The sequence below is a fragment of the Jaculus jaculus genome, chromosome 2 (genome assembly GCF_020740685.1).
Source record: "Jaculus jaculus isolate mJacJac1 chromosome 2, mJacJac1.mat.Y.cur, whole genome shotgun sequence".
Lineage (NCBI taxonomy): Eukaryota > Metazoa > Chordata > Mammalia > Rodentia > Dipodidae > Jaculus > Jaculus jaculus.
Window position 1 is genome coordinate 49,764,743 of NC_059103.1, and position 18,916 is coordinate 49,783,658.

The 18,916-nt window shown below is 40.9% G+C and overlaps 1 protein-coding gene across 11 annotated transcripts in view; it reads left to right on the forward strand.

Annotated features, from left to right (window-relative positions):
• Piezo2 (piezo type mechanosensitive ion channel component 2) overlaps window positions 1–18,916 on the forward strand; it is a 428,243-nt gene that overhangs the window by 367,877 nt on the left and 41,450 nt on the right. For all 11 annotated transcript variants that reach the window (XM_045144701.1, XM_045144707.1, XM_045144708.1 and 8 more), the window contains 4 exons: window positions 1,308–1,422; window positions 9,930–9,989; window positions 14,489–14,655; window positions 15,896–16,062. In XM_045144701.1, the coding sequence (XP_045000636.1) occupies window positions 1,308–1,422; window positions 9,930–9,989; window positions 14,489–14,655; window positions 15,896–16,062 (509 nt within the window). The remainder of the gene's footprint in view (window positions 1–1,307; window positions 1,423–9,929; window positions 9,990–14,488; window positions 14,656–15,895; window positions 16,063–18,916) is intronic.

Sequence of the window (18,916 nt, forward strand, 5' to 3'; positions counted from 1 at the left end):
CACATGTTTCTCTTAAACCCAAGAACTTCTGTGTTTAGTAGTTCAAAATATTTGGGGGCAAAAAAAACAGTATTGTACTGAAGTAGGTTTTCTCGCTAAGGTCATTGAATAGAATCCCTAGTTAACATATTTAATAAAGATCTACCATAAAGCCCTTCCTTGGGTCCTTCTTTAAATTCTACTTCTCATTTTATTAACATATTTTGGCATAAAATTGGATATTTTTGCCTCCTGGATTTGTTGTCCAGAAAAATACGAATCTTGCATTCGCATTAATGTCCCACATAATTCATCTTTCTGCCAGTGAGGAAAACAAATGCAATGTTCCTTCTCGGATCCTGTGACTCTCACATTTCCACATGTCAAAAAGTTGGACCTTTGTTTCCTATTGACATGAAGATGCCAATCATTTGCTTACCCTGTAGTTTTCAAAGATTTCAGAAAATTGAAACTAATCCAGGATTAAAAATAAAAGACAATATCTGTGTTCACATGTGTCCCTTGAAAACACGTATCTAACTTTACTCATCTAATGGAAAAGCCAGCTTCCCTGAGACCCGGGTGTGTGGCGGTGCATGTGGGGCATGCCAGCTTCGCTTTCGGATTGCCAGAGGCTGATTTCCTGTAGCAGGTTTCCTTTTTCTTCTGCATGACTCTGGAGATTTGGAGGGTGGGCTGTTCAAAACTGCTCTTTCTTGGTCACTGGTTATAAGACGTTGATGCAACTGTTTTCAGCTCTTGAATATGCAACTGAAAAAAAGGAAACCCAAAGCACACCAGTTTTCCTTCCATACTATCCTGGGATAACTGCCTCACCTCACCATCACATTATTTTCCTCTCAAAGTACTAATGAATCTGCAAAGCCCTTTTGCAAGTTGCTGGTAATAGCTTTTGTCTCAAAGTCGATTTGTGGTGGGAGAAACTACTCCCATGATGCTTAGAGAAGTCTCCAGCTTAGCCCAGTATACGGTGTGAAAAAATTAGTTACTGAGCATCAAATGGAACAATATTTGGTGTTTGGTGGAGGGTAGGATTTGTGAGAAATGATGGTTTGTATTTATGCAGAGTTTATGTCATGATTGTTCATCGGTGATAACAAAAGAAATAGATTCCCTCATCTGTTTACATACTCTATCTCATGGTAACAAAAAACGTAGCACAGGCCAGCTCAACATATGGAGGCGGGAAAGGGATTTTTTTAGTCTAGGTTGGGAGAAAACAGCTCTACAGTTAGGAAGCTTGGAATAGGTCCATTTTCTTTCCAATTATTAAAACATCAGACAGTCATTGAACTTTCTCTCTGCAGTTTGTCTATCAAGCCTGGATTACCGACCCTAAAACAGCACTCCGACAGAGGCGGAAAGAGAAAAAAAAGTCGGCAAGAGAAGAACAGAAACGAAGGCGAAAAGCGTCTGGGGAGGGTGAGTGTTGGGGAGAGGTGACAGCTTACAGCCCTCCCACCCATGAGCACCCAGGGAGAGCCACAAAAACAGCAGACCCTGAGGGCTGGGGTTTTAGACCCTGTGGTGTGCAGTTTTATCCGTCCTTAATTGTTCACAGCCAACACTTGCCACTCACGAATGAATGAATTTAAATTAAGGTAAATATTGCAAAGTAGGAAAAGAGGAGCAAGATTAACGGAAGAGAACAGAAAGAAAAAGGCTAGTTGTTCAGGAAATTGTTAAAATAGGAAAGCAGGAACAGAAGACAAAGCCCGCTCATTGAGTTAAAAGTTGTTTTTCTGAAAAGTCAATAATGATGCAAAACGTAGCTGTCACCTCGAAGAGAATAAGAGGTAGTGGATTCTGAGCCATGCGTGAGCGACCATAGTCCAGAAACACAGATTCAAGTTGCCCCAGCATATTCCAATATGTAATAAGCTACATGAAATGTTGCAAGGCCACAGAAAGTCCTGCATCTTGCACTCACCACACACATTGGGGGGTCCATCAGGGAGCTGGGTTACTGCAAGGCAAGGGGAACTCTGCTGTGGGTTTCAGATGCTATTTGATTACATGTTTATCTTTTGGTTAGTGGTAGAAGCTAGTTAATACATTCCAAAAGTTTTACATGACAGCTGAAAGGATGTTAAATCAAACACAGAAGGTGGGCACTAAATGACTGTTTAGGGACTAAGGGTAGCCCAAAACAATTTTCATTCTGATCTGTAATATTGCAGCTCACCATAATCACAAACTCCTAATATGTCCATCAGTCTTGCAAAATCTTCAGACCACATGTCTTTTTCTGGAAATGTTAGTTTACAATAATAAAGATGAAACATTGGCTATTTAAACAAGAAAAAAAATAAAAGTACATTAGCATAATACTCAGGAACAAAAAGTTAGGGGACAGGGCTGGAGAGATAGCTCAGCAGTTAAGGTTCTTATCTGCAAAGCCTAAGGTCCTAGGTTCAGTTCCCCAGTACCCATGTGAAGCCAGATGCCCAAGGTAGTACATGCTTCTAGGGTTGATTTGCACTGGCTAGAGGCCCTGGCACACCCATATTCTCCCCCATCTAAAATAAGTAAATAAATATTTTTTAATTAGGGGACATACTACCAACATTAAATTCAACATTATACCAATAAGTATAAAATAAACATCTTTCTAAGGGGAAACATTTTCAAAACTACCAAAAAAAAAAAGCACCAGAAGTAATGTTGAAGTACAAGTGGTGCACTCAGGGTAAATATTTTCATTATCCCTATCACACTAAAGATTCATATATACTGGATGTGCTCAGAATTCCTACAAAGCCATAACATTTTGACTCGACAAGTTAAAGGACATGCAAAACATTCCATAGACCTAGAAACAAAAATGTTCAAACAAGCTGGGTGTGGTGGTGCACGCCTTTAATCCCAGCACTCAGGAGGCAGAGGTAGGAGGATAACTGTGAGTTCAAGGCCACCCTGAGATGACGTAGTTAATTCCAGGTCAGCCTGGGCCAGAGTGAGACCCTACCTCAAAAAACCGAAAAACGAAACAAAAAAATGTTCAAACAAACCCAGTCTCGCTGGTAATAAGACAGGCACAAAGTAAATGTGCTAACTGAGTTTACTTTTCTTTTCATTTTTACCGGTTGGATTAGCAAGAGCCCAACCATTCACAGTTTGGGAGCTTGTGGAAGATATTTGTACACTACAGGAGAGATGCTGTAAAGTAGCATATCCTCCTTGAGTAGCCATGTGTCAACATCTACTGCATTACAAATGTACTACGTATCAGTTGAACTTCTAGGTATATGGCTTAGCTGAAGCAGTATTTGTATATATGCACAGGCCCACATGTCTAAGAATAGCCAGACATCATTTGTTAGCGACAAACAGCTGGTCCCTACAAAGAGGAAAAAATGAATGTGTGTGTTACCAACACATTATGAAATACTATTCAGTTACTTCCCAGCATGCTGTTGACTAACAGATCCTTTGAAAAATGGCTTGCACACAGTGAAACTATACATGAAATAATGGAAACCAAGATACATCAGCACAATATTTTGTATTTTAAATGGGTGCATATAAGTGTCTAATGCAAGAGAAAGATTGAGAAGCATATTTAGCATATTAACAGTAGTTACTTCAGGGAGAGTGGACATTAAGTGGTGTGCTTGAAAGGAATCTTAGGTTTACCTGTTATATTTTAATTCTCTACAAAGATATGTAGTCACAGATTCCTTATGAAATTAAGAGACAAAAAAGAAACTGTAATTTCTAATGTAACTAGCTGCAAGACCTCTGTTCAATTTTACTTTTCTTCCCCTTGATATCTCCTAGTAACCTTATTTGCTTATAAAGGTAAAACTAATTGCTTTATACTCCCTGTGTGGTAATCAGCTCCACGCTGCTGGGATAAACCTCCAAAGCACACACCATTTATGGGAGGAATGGGATTTATTTGAATCTTGCAGATCTAGGGGAAGCTCCTCAGTGGTGGAAGAAGCTAGTCCCTTTACCAAATCCACGCAGAAGGGAAAGCCAGCAGCAGCACCACAAGCAAGCGCACTCTGGGAACCCAGGCAGAGCTCAAGCTGGAGCTCAGATGTGACCCAGTAACACCTTAGGGCTGGACCCCAGGATCCACCCACAGTGACACGGCTTCCAGCCAGGCAGCTGGAAATTCAAGTTACAGTCTATTGGGGAGCATAAATTCAAACTACCACACCCTGTCACAAGTCAAGTGTTCAAAGGGACAGATTCATGGTGTGTCCCCCCTCACTCTCAGAAACAAGCATCTAGGAAACACATCCTGCCCAGGTGGAGTGTTTGTTTTCAACCCGTTATGAAGGGCATATCATTTCCCTTCTTTGCTTTTCAAAATTGAGTCCCTGCTGCACGCATGACTCTTGTATTGCCATCAGTAATATATCACAAACATTTCTCCAATTAACTATTTATGAAATGCTTCTCTTCTTTTTTAATAGCTGCAAAAGATTCCATAATACAGATACTCATAATTTATTCAATTATTTCATCCTTAATGGACAAAAAGATGTTGCTTCCAGATTTTGCCACAAGAACAATGCTGTAATAAATATCATTGCAAAAAAAATCACATGTGATCATACATGTGTGTATTTAAAAGTATAGCAGAGGTTTAAAAAACCACACACTTCTTACAGAAGAGATTCCCAAAAGTAGAAAGAATAAACTAAAACATATGTTTCATGTATTTTAATAGTTATTTTTCCAAAAGATCATAGTGGTTTACACACCTACATGTCAGGAAAAGGAAGACTCATTTTCCATAGCCTCATACCAAGGACATAACTATTCTTATCATTTCTCATTCTGATGGGTGACAAATGACTTACATTTTCATTTGTATTTAGCTGAATTCCTAACCAAGAGGTAACTTTTTTTACTTCATATTTTCTATGTAAGTTGTACTTATGTCTGAAATTCAAATACAGCTACCACTTATTTCTATCATTCTAATTAGCACTGTTTACACATTGGGCACATGCTCTTTTGTCATTTATTATAAGCATTTTTCCCTGTCCAGTGTGCATATTTTGATTTAGTTTAGCGTACATGATTCTCTCAACAATGTTTCATTGTATGTATGCCAAATATATCTAAACTTCTAGTACTTTTTTTCTTGTGCTTTTAAGGTCAATATCTTGCTTAAGAAAGACTTTTGGGCCTCTAGAGATGGTTCGGTGGTTAAAGGTGCTTGCTTGCAAAGCCTGACAGCCTGAGTTAGATTCCCCAGTACCCATGTAAAACCAGACTCAAAGTGGCTCATGCATCTGGAGTTCATTTGCAGTGGCTAAAGACCCTGGCAGGTGCATATGTCCATGTGCATGCACACACACACACACACACGTGAAAATAAATAAAATTCTATTCTAAGGGCTGGAGTGATAGCTTAAGTGGTTAAGGTGCTTGCCTGTGAAGCCTAAGGACCCAGGTTCAGCTCCTCATGTAATCCAGATGCACAAGGTGGTACCTGTGTCTGGAATTCATTTGTAGTGGCTGGAGACCCTAGCATGCCCAGTCTCTCTCTCTCTCTTCCTCTCTCTCAATAAATAAATAAAGACTTTTAAATTATTTCAAAAAAGTACTTCACTCTTATTAGTTTATTTCCATGTTGATATTTTTATTCTGAAGTAGTATCACTTTTTTACACTTAGCTAAATGAGCAATGATTCTAGCTCTGTGTATTAAGTGATTCTTCCATTTGTGTTAGAATGAAATATTTAGTAAGCTCTCATTTATGCTTATGTATGATTTGAGACTGTACTGTGATCCATTCTACTGTTTTCAAGTTCTGGGCCAGTGCCACATTTTTGAGTCCAGTAGCCATGGAGTCAGTATTTCACACTCCCTTCCCTACCCTTGTTCTATTCAAAGTTGGATTTTTTGTTTGTTTGTTTGTTTTTCGAAATAGGGTCTCACTCTAGCTCAGGCTGACCTGGAATTCACTATGGAGTCTCAGGGTGGCCTCGAACTCACAGCAATCCTCCTACCTCTGACACTCAAGGGCTGGGACTTTTTGTTCTCAAGTATTTGTTCCGCCTAAATTTTTTGACCAGTTCAAAGAATGCCCTTTCATCATCTTGAAAAAAAAAAAAAATCATTCAGGACTCTATGTAAGGAAAGTTATTTTATGTTCCAATGCATGACTTCACCTACAGAAAGCAAAGGTAACTCAAGGACAGTGGCACTGAAATAATTTTTTTTAAAAAAAGGAAAAATATTTACTTTGAATCTTGGCTTCAGAGGTTTTGGTGCATGGTGTTAGGAACAAGTGGGGAAAACTGTACATATCACTGGGCAACAGGAAGTCAAGAATGAGAGAGGAACCAAAAGTAAGTTTCAAAGTCCCACCCTTCCTGACCTACTTAACTTTTTTTTTATTGACAACTTCTATACTTATAGACAAAAACCCATGATATTTCCCCTACACAGCTCCACTCTCCATATTATCCCCTCTCTCTCTCCATTAGACTTTCTTTTATGTTGATGTTGTCTTTTTCTCCTATTATGAGGATCTTGTGAAGGTATTGCTAGGCACTGCAAGGTCATGGATATCAAAGCCAATTTCTATCCAGATAGTTGCATTGTAAGGTGTGGCACCCTTCCTTTGGCTCTTACATAATTTCTGTCACCTCTTCTGCAATGGACTCTGAGCCTTGGAGAGTGTGATAGAGATGTTTCAGTGCTGGACACTCCTCTGTCACTTCTTCTCAGCACTATATTGCCTTTTGGGTCATCCAAGTGGCCACTGCCATCTAAAAAGAGAAACTTCTATAACCAAAAGTGAGAGTAGCATTAATATATGAATATCAACTTTAAGTGTAGTGCTTTCAGGGCAGTTTTGTGAGAATAATATATGTATTTAGCCAGACAAGAGTAGGCTTTATACCCGTAAGGCACATGACCTCCCCTGCCATAGGCTTTTGATTATATTTTAGTACCAGGCATGTATTCCTTCCCATAGAGTGGACCTCCAGTCCAATTAGAGAGCAGTTGGTTGCCCCCAGAGCAGACATGCCACTATTGCACCCATTCAGTCATTTGGCCTCTCTGGCCAAACTTGAGATGCCCAGTGTCCACCCACTGTTTTCACCGATGATGACTTCTGTCTCCCATAGGGCTGCATGTAGTGATGCTTTTCCCAGCGTTCAGTTGGCTGGTCTGTAGGGAGAAGGTTTTGAGCTCAGCACCAGCTTGATTTTTCAGTGATCTTGCTGCCCACACATGTGGAGTTTTCAGCAATAGGGTCTTACCATCTGTTACTTACTCCTTTAGCAAGTATTCAGTGCTGCACCGGTGCAGCCTGCCACGCCTTCTCCACGTCCTCCAGTCAAATGAAGCACGGGGTCTCCCTGAGGTAGCCGGAGCTGCTTGCTATAAGCGCTTTACACACTATAGCTCCTCCATTCCTTACTGCAGCTCAGGGGCATCTTAACAGCCTCCCTATAAAGAGTGCAGATGGAGCCCCTGAAAGTGAATCAGCTTTCCTGACTGAGGTCTCACAGCCATCCGATGATTGGTGCTTCTGGAATTCCTACCAGACATTTGGCTCTAGACCCTTCTGTCTTGACCAGTAGAGAAGGCAAATATAGGAGGAAAAAGAATCAAACTGATACAGAAACTGAAATAAAATAGAGTGTGACCAAAGGGAGGAGGACGTTTTATCGTCAAGAATATTAAAAATAGTGAAGACATGAGCCAGGTGAGGTGGGGGGCACACGTCTTTAATCCCAGTATGTGGGAGGCAGAGGTAGGAGGATCACCATGAGTTTGAGGCCACCCTGAGACTACAGAGTGAATTCCAGGTCAGCCTCAGCTAGAGTGAGACCCTACCTCCAAAAAACAAACAAACAAACAAAGACTCTTGTTGAGCCAGGCATGATGGCACATACCTTTAATCCCAGCCCTTGGGAGGCAGAGGTAGGAGGATTGCCATGAGTTCAAGGCCACCTAAAATAAAGAGGACATTAAATGGAAGCTGACATTCTGGCAGAAGAAAGCAAAGTCATGTATAAAGGCCAGCTGGGCTGGGTACAGACAACATGAAATGGCAGCAGAATGATGTAGTAAGAGTTGCCAGAAAACAAGTTAAAACTAATTGGAATCAGAGTGTCAGAGTTATCAAATAAAACTCAAGAAGTCCAGTTAAATTTGAATTTTCTTTTTTAATATCTTATTTATTTATGTATTTATTTGAGAGACATAAAAGGGGACAGATAGAGATAATGGGTACACCAAGGCCTTTAGCCACTGTAAGTGAACTCCAGATGTATGCACCACCTTGTGCTTCTGGCTTTACATGGGTCCTGGGGGATATAACCTAGGTCCTTTGGCTTTGCCAGCATCCACTTCAACCACTATGTCATCTCTCTAGCCCAAATTTGAATTTCCTAAAGAAACAATAAATCATGTTTAACTTAGGTATAGTGTAGATGCATTTTATGACATACTTATAATACATAAGTTTTCTCGTTTATTTGAAATTCAAAGTTCACTGGTGCCCTATATAATTTGCAAGATCTGACCATCTCAACCTGGAAAAGGAAGAAACAAAATGAAATCTTACAAGATCACTTTAAAATATGACACACTAAAATTTGTAAGACCATCCCAGTGCATGCAAAATTAAAATTTCATAGCATGCATCAAGAGTTTGCAAACATGTTCTATAAAGGAACAGGCAATAAATATTTAAAGCTTTGCCCTCCATGAAGTCTTGGTGGCTAGTCATCTCTGCCAGTGTGGGCTGGAAGAAACCATAGACAACACGAACACACAGGCTTAGCTCTGATCCTGAAAAATGAGTTCAGTATCATTTTACATGAACAAAATATTGCCCTTTCTTTATTTTTCAGTGATTAAAGACATGAAGCTCACAGATAATATAGGGCTCACAGGTTATGACGTATCCACCCTTGCTATACATAATTCATATTCTGGAGGGAAGAAAATCTGAACGCTGTAAATTCTTACAACTCTTTCCCCAGAGTCTGTTAAAATAGAAGCCCTATATTGAATTATAAAATACAATCTACTTCATTTGAGAAGAGTTGTATTAGTTGGGTTTATGTTTTGATTTTTTTAATCTTTTTATTCTAATTATGTATTTATTTGCAAGGAGAGAGAGAATAAATGGGCATACTGGGACCTCTAGCCATTGCAGACAAACTCCAGATACATGCACCACTTTGTGCATCTGGCTTTACATGGGTACTGGAGAATCTAACCCAGGTTGTTAGGCATTCCAGGCAAGCACCTTAATCACTGTGCTATATCCCTCCAGCTCTGATTTTGATTTCTTGCTGTGTTCACAATATCTGACAGGGTCAGACATGGTGGCACACGCCTTTAATCCCAGCACTTGGGAGGCAGAGCTAGGAGAATTGCCATGAGTTTGAGGCCACCCTGAGACTCCAGCATGAATTCCAGGTCATCCTGGGCTAGAGTGAGACCTTACCTCACAAAAACAAACAAAAAAATCTGACAGGCTGGAGAGATGGCTTAGTGATTAAAGCGTTTGCCTGCAAACCATAAGGACCCATGTTCAACTCTCCAGATCCCATGTAAGCCACACACACAAAAGTGAGACAAGTGCAAGGTCACACATGCCCACTAGGTGGTGTAAGCATCTGGAATTTGACTGTAGTGGCTGAAGCCCTGGCATTCTCTCTCTTCTCTCTCTCTCTCTCTCTCTCTCTCTCTCTCTCTCTCTCTCTCTCTCTCGTGTGTGTGTGTGTGTGTGTGTATCTGACAGAAAAGCTATAGAGAGAAAAGATAAACTTGGTTCATGGCTTCAGAGACATCAGTCCTTCAGGACAAACAAGTGATCCCTAGGCCTCACTTCCTACTTTTAACTTCACAGTATCAATTAGCCATCACAGTTGTATTGGCATTTAATGACACTAAGAGGAAGCTAATTTGTCTTTACTGAACGCCTTTGGCAGGTGCAGTGGAATGGGAAGACCATGACGATGAACCAATCAAAAAGAAATCTGATGGCCCAGGTAAGAAAATAAAAACAAACATGATGGGCTGGAGAGACAGCTCAGTGGTTAAGGTGCTTGCCTGCAAAGCCTAACAACCCAGGTTTGATTCGCTAGTACCAACATAAAGCCAGACGCACAAAGTGGAACATGCATCTGGAGTTTGGTTTTAGTAGCTAGACACCCCAAGGAATTCTCTCTCTCCCTCCCTCCCCCCTCTCTCCCCCCTTGCAAATAAATAAATAATATTTTTAAAAAAACAGTAGTATAGAAATTTGAGAATGACACCTAGCCAGGTGGTAAATAATAGAAGGCCACTGAGAAGTAATGAATGCAATGGAGATTCGAGGCTGAAGCTAATGGTGCCTGTGGAAATCCCATCTCCACTGAGGCTGTGGTGTGATCTCTCAGAGCAGATTTGTTTGAAAGTGCACACACAAGTTCCCATGGCTAGAAACAAGTGCTAGGGTCCCGTAGCAAATACAAAAATTGGAGTATAAAAAAGTTTGAATTTTTTTCTTTTTACTTTTTTCGCATAATCATTTTTAAATTTACTTTCATTTTAGATTTTCAAGGTAGGGTCTCCCTCTAGCCCAGGCTGACCTGAAATTCACTATGTAGTTTCAGGGTAGCCTCAAACTCAGAGTGATCCTCCTACCTCTGCCTCCAGAGTGCTGGGATTAAAGGTGAGTGTGTCACAAACCCAGCTAAATTTATTTGTTTTCTGAAACTTTTTGTATTGACAACTTCCATATTTACAGACGATAAACCATGATAATTTTAACTGAGATGTAATGGTTGTACAATACATATTTTTGATACATGTATGCATCAAGGTAATTCGTGTATGGAGCACCTCAAAAAATTGTCACTTTTTGTGTTGGAAACACTGAAAATTCTCAATGCCAGCGTATTTTGAAATATACCACCAATTATTATAGAACAAATGGACAAAAAGAATTAAGTGACCAACTGCTAAACAACCTTAAATACGTACCACTTCTAATAAAATAACTGATTATAAGAAAAATATAAGTGGACTGAAGAGATGGCTTAGTGGCTAAGGCACTTACCTGCAAAGCCTAATGACTCAGGTTTGATTCTCCAGGTCCCATGTAAGCCAGATGCACAAGGTGGCTCATGTGTCTGGAGTTTGTTTACAGGGCTAGAGGCCCTTGTATGCCCAGTTTTTTTTTCTCTCTTTCCCTCCCCCCTTTCCCTCTCTGTCTCTAATAAATAGATAAAAATTTAAATTGTTGATAAAAATAATAATAAATAAGCTGTCAAAATGGTAATGCTGCTTCAGTACATTAGTGGGTATGACCTTAAGTCCTTCAATCTACAACAGTCCAACTTCCCTCTTATATATCTTAACAAAACAACCAAAGATCCTCTTCTTGGGCAAAACATGCCTTCATCAAGATTCCTTCAAAGGGGGACAAGGGCTGGAGAGAGGCCTCAGTGCTAACAGCGCTTGCTTGCAAAGCATGACAGCCTGTGTTAGATTTCCCAGTGCCCACCTAAAGCCAGACACACAGAGTAGCTCATGTGTGTCTGGAGTTTGCAGTGGCAAAAGGTACTGGCATACCCATTCATTTGCATTCTCATTCTCATTCTCTCTCCCCCCTCCTTGCAAATAAATAAAAATAAACTAAAGGGGAACAAGGAATGGAAAGAGAAAATAAGGCCCTTGTAGAGTCACTTGCTCAGTGTTGCTCCTCTGTGACATCTGGTGTACCCTTCCCTCATCCCTCTCCATGTGGGCCTCTTCTTTTCTTTTGCTGCTTTGCCTATCTGTTCCTCTCCCTTCCTAAAACACCTAGAAGACAGTTGGGGTTGACATAATCCAGAGAAGTCTGGGGAGACAACATGGCCAGAGACAAGCAATGCCTCCATAGAGATATCAGATATCAAGATTATGGCCCCAAGTAGTCCTTCCCCTCCCCACTCTGAGGTAGCGGCTGGTAGTCATTTCCCTGTTTGAACTTTGGAAAGAGCAAATCTTTACCAGAGGGAAGCTCTACCTTCTTCCCAGGTCACTTAGTTCAAACCTACCTTTATTCCTTCATCATAAAGTCAAACTCCAATTCAAACTGGTCTTCAAACAGAGAAAGCACTAGAGAGGAGCAAGAAGGGAACACATCTGATCAGATTAGATTAGGGGCCCAGGAAGCTGGTATGCTGGTAAGAGACCCATCAGTTTATCCAAACCAGTAGGACAGACAGTTAACATAGTCCTTGTGTTATGATTCTTTTTTACTGAATAAAAACACAGCACAGGGCTAGAGAGATGGCTTAGCGGTTAAGACATTTGCCTGCAAAGCCAAAGGACCCAGGTTCGATTCCCCAGGACCCACATAAGCCAGATGCACAAGGTAGTGCATGTATCTGGAGTTCATTTACAGTAGCTGAAGGCCCTGGCATACCCATTCTCTCTCTTTCTCTCCCTCTCTCCCTCTCTCTCTCTCTCTTCTCTCTCCCTCCCTCCCTCCCTCCCTCTCTCTTCCCTCCCTCCCTCCCTCTCTTCCTCCCTCCCTCCCCTCCCTCTTAGTCTCTCTCTAAAATAAATAAAATAAAATAAATATTTAAGAAAACACAGTACAGTGTTTCAATAAGTATACTTGTATTTAGTGAACTAATTACTACAGTTCAGCCAGTAGACCTACATCCACCACCCCCAGAGTCACTTTTTGGGAATGGTTAGAGTTCCTACAGTCTACTTGTTGATAAAATTTCAGCATAATACTTCCTTACTAACTGCAACCTTCCTGCTGTATATAGATCAGATATAATCATTCCTATGTAGCTGCAAACTTGTACCAATAACCTAATTCTCCTCACTCTCCCTCTTCCCTGGCCTTGTAGCTTGGTCCCACTCTTTGCTTCTGTGGATATCGGAATTTAGATTCCTAATGTCAGTGACGTTGACCAGCACTTGTTTATTTGTACCTGGTTTGTTTCATCTACATAATATCCTCCCTTTGCATCCATGATGTTGCAAGTGATAGGATTTCCTTCCTGTTGAAGTGATAGGATTTCCTCTTGAATAATGTTGGAAAAGGGCGAGGTTACCTTCTATGGAACCTCCTCACATCTCTGTCAGGGCTCAAGGACTCATTTTTAACTCTGAAGATATTGGGAAGCGCAGACACTGTGGTGTCAACCTTTTGAACACAAGGGGACTCCCCTGAGCTGCCATGTGACGGGTCTCCAGCGTAAATGATCACAACCACAGCCAAGGACTAGAACCCAACTGTGCTAGCTCAGGGCTTCTGTTAATTAGGGATAACTCATATGCAGAGTTTTGTGATTTGGATAAAATTCAGTCTATTAAGTGTGAAGATGGTTCAGTAACATATACACACATGTGCAGTCTGTATAAAGATCTCTTTAAAAACTAACCAAGTTTGTCAGGTGTGGTAGCACATGTCTTTAATCTTAGCACCCTGGAAGCAGAGGTAGGAGGATCGCCATGTGTTCGAGGCCACCCTGAGAAGACAGAGTGAATTGCAGGTCAGCCTGAGCTAGAGTGAGACCCAGCCTCAAAGAAACAAAAAACAAAACATGGGCTAGAGGGATGGCTTAGCAATTAAGGTGTTTGCCTGCAAAGACAAAGGATCCAGGTTTGGTTCCCCAGAACCCACATTAGCCAGATGCACAGGGGGCGCATGTGTCTGGAGTTCGTTTACAGTGGCTGGAGGCCCTGGCACACCCATTCTCTCTTTCTCTCCCTCTTTCTCTATCAAATAAATAAATATTTTAAAAAGAACTAACCAAGTTTGACTGAATTACAAACATAGTAAGACTCATTAAAGTCTGATTGAATCAACATAATTCATTCCAATAATTCTTAGAAATAAAAATTATAGTAATTTCTACCGTTGTGTCAAAAATAAGTATAACTTTGACTTAAAATTTCTACTTTCAGTAAACCTCTTATAGTTTGACCTCAATGTTTGTGGGTTCCACATGCCTTGGATTTGACCAACTGCAGATCAAAAATATTCAAGAAAAAACTATGTCTGTATTGAATGCATTTGGGCTGCTTTTTTCCTTGTCATTCCCTAAACAATACAATGTGAAGACCACATCCATAGCCTAGACATGGTAGCAAGTATTAAAAGCAATCCAGAGGTGGTTTTAAGTTTGAGGGAGGATGTGTGGAGGAGCTATACTAATAGTAAACCATGTCATATAAGGGATGGGAATATCCATGGAGCTTGATATAAGCAGGGGTCCTAAGGAAATCCCCCAAAGACCCCAGGGAACTGTGTGGGAACCCATTCTGACTGATACTCTGCTCAGGCATCACAAATTCCACCCGAGTCTGGCCTGAGCCCTGCCCCCACATGTTTAGAAAGTCACACATGGCCCTCAGCCACGCTCCATGGTGCTGAGTCTGAGGCTCCCCAAACCTCTGCAGAGGTGCAAGATAAAAGCCCACCACATCATGGGAGACCCTTATTGCGCTTTAGTGGCATTTTGTACCTGTGAACTCTTGCTGCGCTTCTGTCTTGCAGACAACATCATCAAGAGGATCTTTAATATCTTGAAGTTCACCTGGGTCCTGTTCCTGGCCACTGTGGATAGTTTCACTACTTGGCTTAACTCCATTTCAAGGGAGCATATCGACATATCCACAGTGCTAAGGATTGAGAGGTGCATGCTGACCAGAGAGATCAAGAAGGTAACCCCGTTAGCCTGCTACGTGTTTCTTCTTCCCACATTTAAAAGGCTAAAAAAGTCTAGGTTATACATCCCTCCACTCAAAGTGCTTGCAACCGGAAATATGTTAAACTCCCAATTTTTGTTTTGGAGTTTGGAATATTTACATCAGGTGGGCGTGGTGGAATTTTCTACTTTTGGCATCATCTTAGCTAAGTGTGGTGGCACATACCTTTAGCCCCAGCACTTGGAAGGCAGAGGTTGGAGGATCACCATGAGTTCAAGACCACCCTGAGACTACATAGCAAATTCCAGGTCAGCCTGTGTTAGAGTGAGACCCTACCTCATCAAAACAAAAAAACAGAAAACAAAACAAAACAAAAAAAAAGCCCTTAATTCCAGGCAGTTGCTACATAATCCTTTTACTTTTCTATATACCCAGATCTATTCCATGCTCAGAGTTAAAATAATGCACACATACATATACAGAATCCTGGAAAAATGCCTAATTTATTCAATTTCTGTCATTCTCATATCACACTTTACAGATTTACTGTGTCCTATAAAGGGTTATAGTTTTAATCTGAGTAGTTTAATATGAAACTTCTTATAGGGAAAAAATTGAGATTTCTACATAGCCAACAACTTGTACAGAAGCAATTTCTGGAAAACTTACTATGATATAGCAAAATTCTCTAAATGAATTTTTTTTTTTTTAGAATTACCTAGTGTACTAGTTATTTTACTCTTTCCTGGGACAAAATACCTAAAAAGAATAAGGAAGAAAGGATTATTTTGAGTTTGAAGACACAGTCCATCATGGCAGGGAAGGCGTGGTGGAGCCAAGTGAGCAACTGGTCACATTGTGGCCAGCTGGGAAGCAGAGAGAGAGAGAGAGATGAATGCTGGTGTTTATCTGAGTTCCTTCTTTTTCTCTTTGTATTCAGTCCAGATTCCCCAGCCTGTGGAGTGGAACTGCCTGCATCCAGGGCATGTCTTCCCTCCTCAATTAAATGTCTCTATAAACACCTTCACAGATAGCTCAGAGATGTGTCTCGTGGGTGATTCTAAGTCCATATTAACCATTGTAAGTAGCAATGTCGAGTAACATGAATGACTGCGAATGATTGACATCAACCCCTGACCTGTCTGGCATAGTGTTGGTCCTTACTCTGGATACGCATTAAGTGCTGAGGCTCGTCAGGGCCGACAACTACCTGCCAAGTGCCTTCCTCAAGAACCTTGGCTCTGTTTTTCCACAGGGTAATGTTCCAACGCGGGAGAGCATCCACATGTACTACCAGAACCACATTATGAGCCTTTCCAGAGAATCAGGACTGGACACCATTGATGAGCACCCTGAAGATACTGCCAGAGCCCAAGCGGCCCGCAGGATGGACAGCTTAGATTCCCATGACAGTATCTCCAGGTATTTCTCCTTCTAAACAGTGGGGTTGGCTTTGGACAAGGTGAATGAGACAGGTGTCAGCAAACATGAGAAAGGCAAGTGTGAGGAGAAAGGTCACCAGCAACATGAATATTCCACCCATGGATGCCCCCAGCTCCTGCAGAGAACTTCCATCCCCACAGCAGTGTTGAGGGAGTAATGCCCTGCACTGGATGAAAGCCAACACCAGTAATATGTAGCCTGAAATCCCCACTTACCTCACTGGTACAATATCAGGATTTATCAGCTTGAGGAAGACAAGAATGTGCCTTCCCAGTTGGATTTGATTTAGGGCTTTTTGTGTGAGGCCATCTTGACTGCCTTTTCAATGGCTGCTCCACAAAGTTCTAGCATCTTTCATCTATTCCTATTTTTGATTTTTTTCCCTTTCATAATTTTTACTTTGAGGCTTAGGACATATTTACAAAAATAATCCTGTTAGTTTCTCTCGTCTCTGGGTTTTTGGTCATATGTACATAGTTTCACAGGGGTTAGCAAGTGATGCTGATGGTAGCAACACATTGAAAACTGCTCACGATCAACTCCTTTCATCCTTTAAAGCTCTCCAGATGGGCTGGAGAGATGGCTCAGCAGTTAAGGGGCTTGCCTGCAAAACCTAAGGACCAGGGTTCAATTCCCCAGTACCCACATAAAACTAGATACACAAAGTGTCACGTGCGCCTGGGGCCTGTTCACAGTGAAGGAGGCCCTGTCATGCCTGTTCTCTCTCCCCTCTCTCTCTTTCTCTCTTATTCTTTCTGCTTGCAAAATAGATAGGGAGATATGTATGTAGATAGATAGATAGATAGATAGATAGATAGATAGATAGATGGATGGATGGATGGATGGATGGATGGATGGATGGATGGATGGATGGAGAAAGAAAGAAAGAAAGAAAGAAAGAAAGAAAGAAAGAAAGAAAGAAAGAAAGAAAGAAAGAGAGAAAGAGAGAAAGAATAAAATAAAGTTCTACAAAATGCTATGTGCCATTATGGTCCATGTTTTGCAAAAAACAAATTTCAGTTACAACATGGTTTAAAAAGTACATCCAGGCCTTGAGGGATGGCTTAGTGGTTAAGACATTTGCCTGCAAAGCCAAAGGATCCAGGTGCAAATCTCCAGGACCCATGTTAACCAGATGCACAAGGGGGCACATACATCTGGAATTCATTTACAGAAGCTGGAGGCCCTGGCATGCCCATTCTTTCTCTCTCTCTCTCCCCTCTTTCTCTGTCAAATAAATACATAAATAAAAAAATTTTTTTTTAAAAAAAAGTACATCCAGATTCACATACTTATGGTTTGTCAAAGCAACCCCAGAATCTAACATCATTCTGTTCTGTTCTAAACCTAATCTCTGGACCACCACTGTGTAGTATACTGCTTCCTGCTGCCCAGGCTAACGTCCTGCAGCTTCAGAAAAGCCTTAGGAGCCTGTGCAGCATGCTGTTCTACATCCCTGCTGTCCATTGCACAGAGCGTATGTCCCAAGTCACTGCCATAGGAGAAAAATCCACATTGCCTAGGGTGACTAGCTGGATAGGGTGAATTGCATCTTGAGCTCATCTACTAAGCCAAAAATTGTATCACTGAGGAATTCTGTGTAACTTGATTTTTTTAATCACACTTTTTTAAAAATCCTGGGTTGAAGAGATTGCTTAGTGGTTCAGGCATTTGCCTGCAATGCCAAAGGACTCGGGTTTAATTCCCCAGTACCCACATAAAGCCAGGTGCACAAGGTGGCGCATACATCTGGAGTTTGTTTGCAGTGGCTAGAGGCCCTGGAACACCCATTCATATCTCTCTCCCTCTCTCTCTCTCTCTCAAATAAAAATAAAATAAATATTTTTAAAACATCCTACTCTAGGCCATTCCCTAAACTCAATTCTGGGACAAGCTAAGGGTAATCCCCCAGGTGGTTTGAGCTGGGCAGCATTCTGAGACAGAGCCACTGCCTTCTGTGCTTGCTGTGGCGAGGAAGCAGAAACTCCTGCCTTTCGCCAGTCAGTAGACCCTCAGAGTCCCACATCATACACCCAGTATTTGACCTTCACAAGAACTGACTGTATTTCCTTCTAGATGAAAGAAGGAAGGAATTGAGACTACTTTATTGATACCAAGGCATACCAAGGCCAAAATAGAAACTTAAAAACCTAGAGGGCTGGGAATATATGTAGCTCAGTTGGTAAAGCACTTGCCTAGTACACACAAGGCTCTGGGGTCCATCACTAGCAACCCCTCCCATTCCTCCACAAAGCAACCTCTGGAAATCAAAACCACAGTCATTCAGGAGAAGTGGTTAAAAGCATAAGTTCACCTGAAAGTGCTATTCTTTAACTGTTGCTGCACTGCTATATTTGAGTTTCTTTCACTGGAACGGGTCTTTGGCTACTCCTATTTATTGATACAAGTCCACATTTACTGGTGTGAAAAGATAATTGTTACATAAGCATATGCATACATGTATATATGTAAAATCCCAAGGTTTAAATGGTGCAGATGCTTTTAGTTTTAGTTTCCTATATGTCTATGTTCCTATGTTCATGTGTATACTGATTTTTACATAGAAAAACTTGCTCAATGATGCACTTTTGTGTTCCCCCTTAGACATTACTTTAAAGCCTTTTCAATAATAATAACATTTTATTTTTCTTTAAGAATACTTTTTGGGTTGTTTTTTAAATTCTAAACCTACAAATGTCTTAGAAAATGTGATCTTCATGAAAAAAAGAACAATTTAGGTCAGTTAACTTTTGGTTCAAGGTCAATCAGCTATTTTTTTGTTAAGACCCTATATAAGATGCTTTTACTTCCTAGGATAAAATAATTGTTAGGG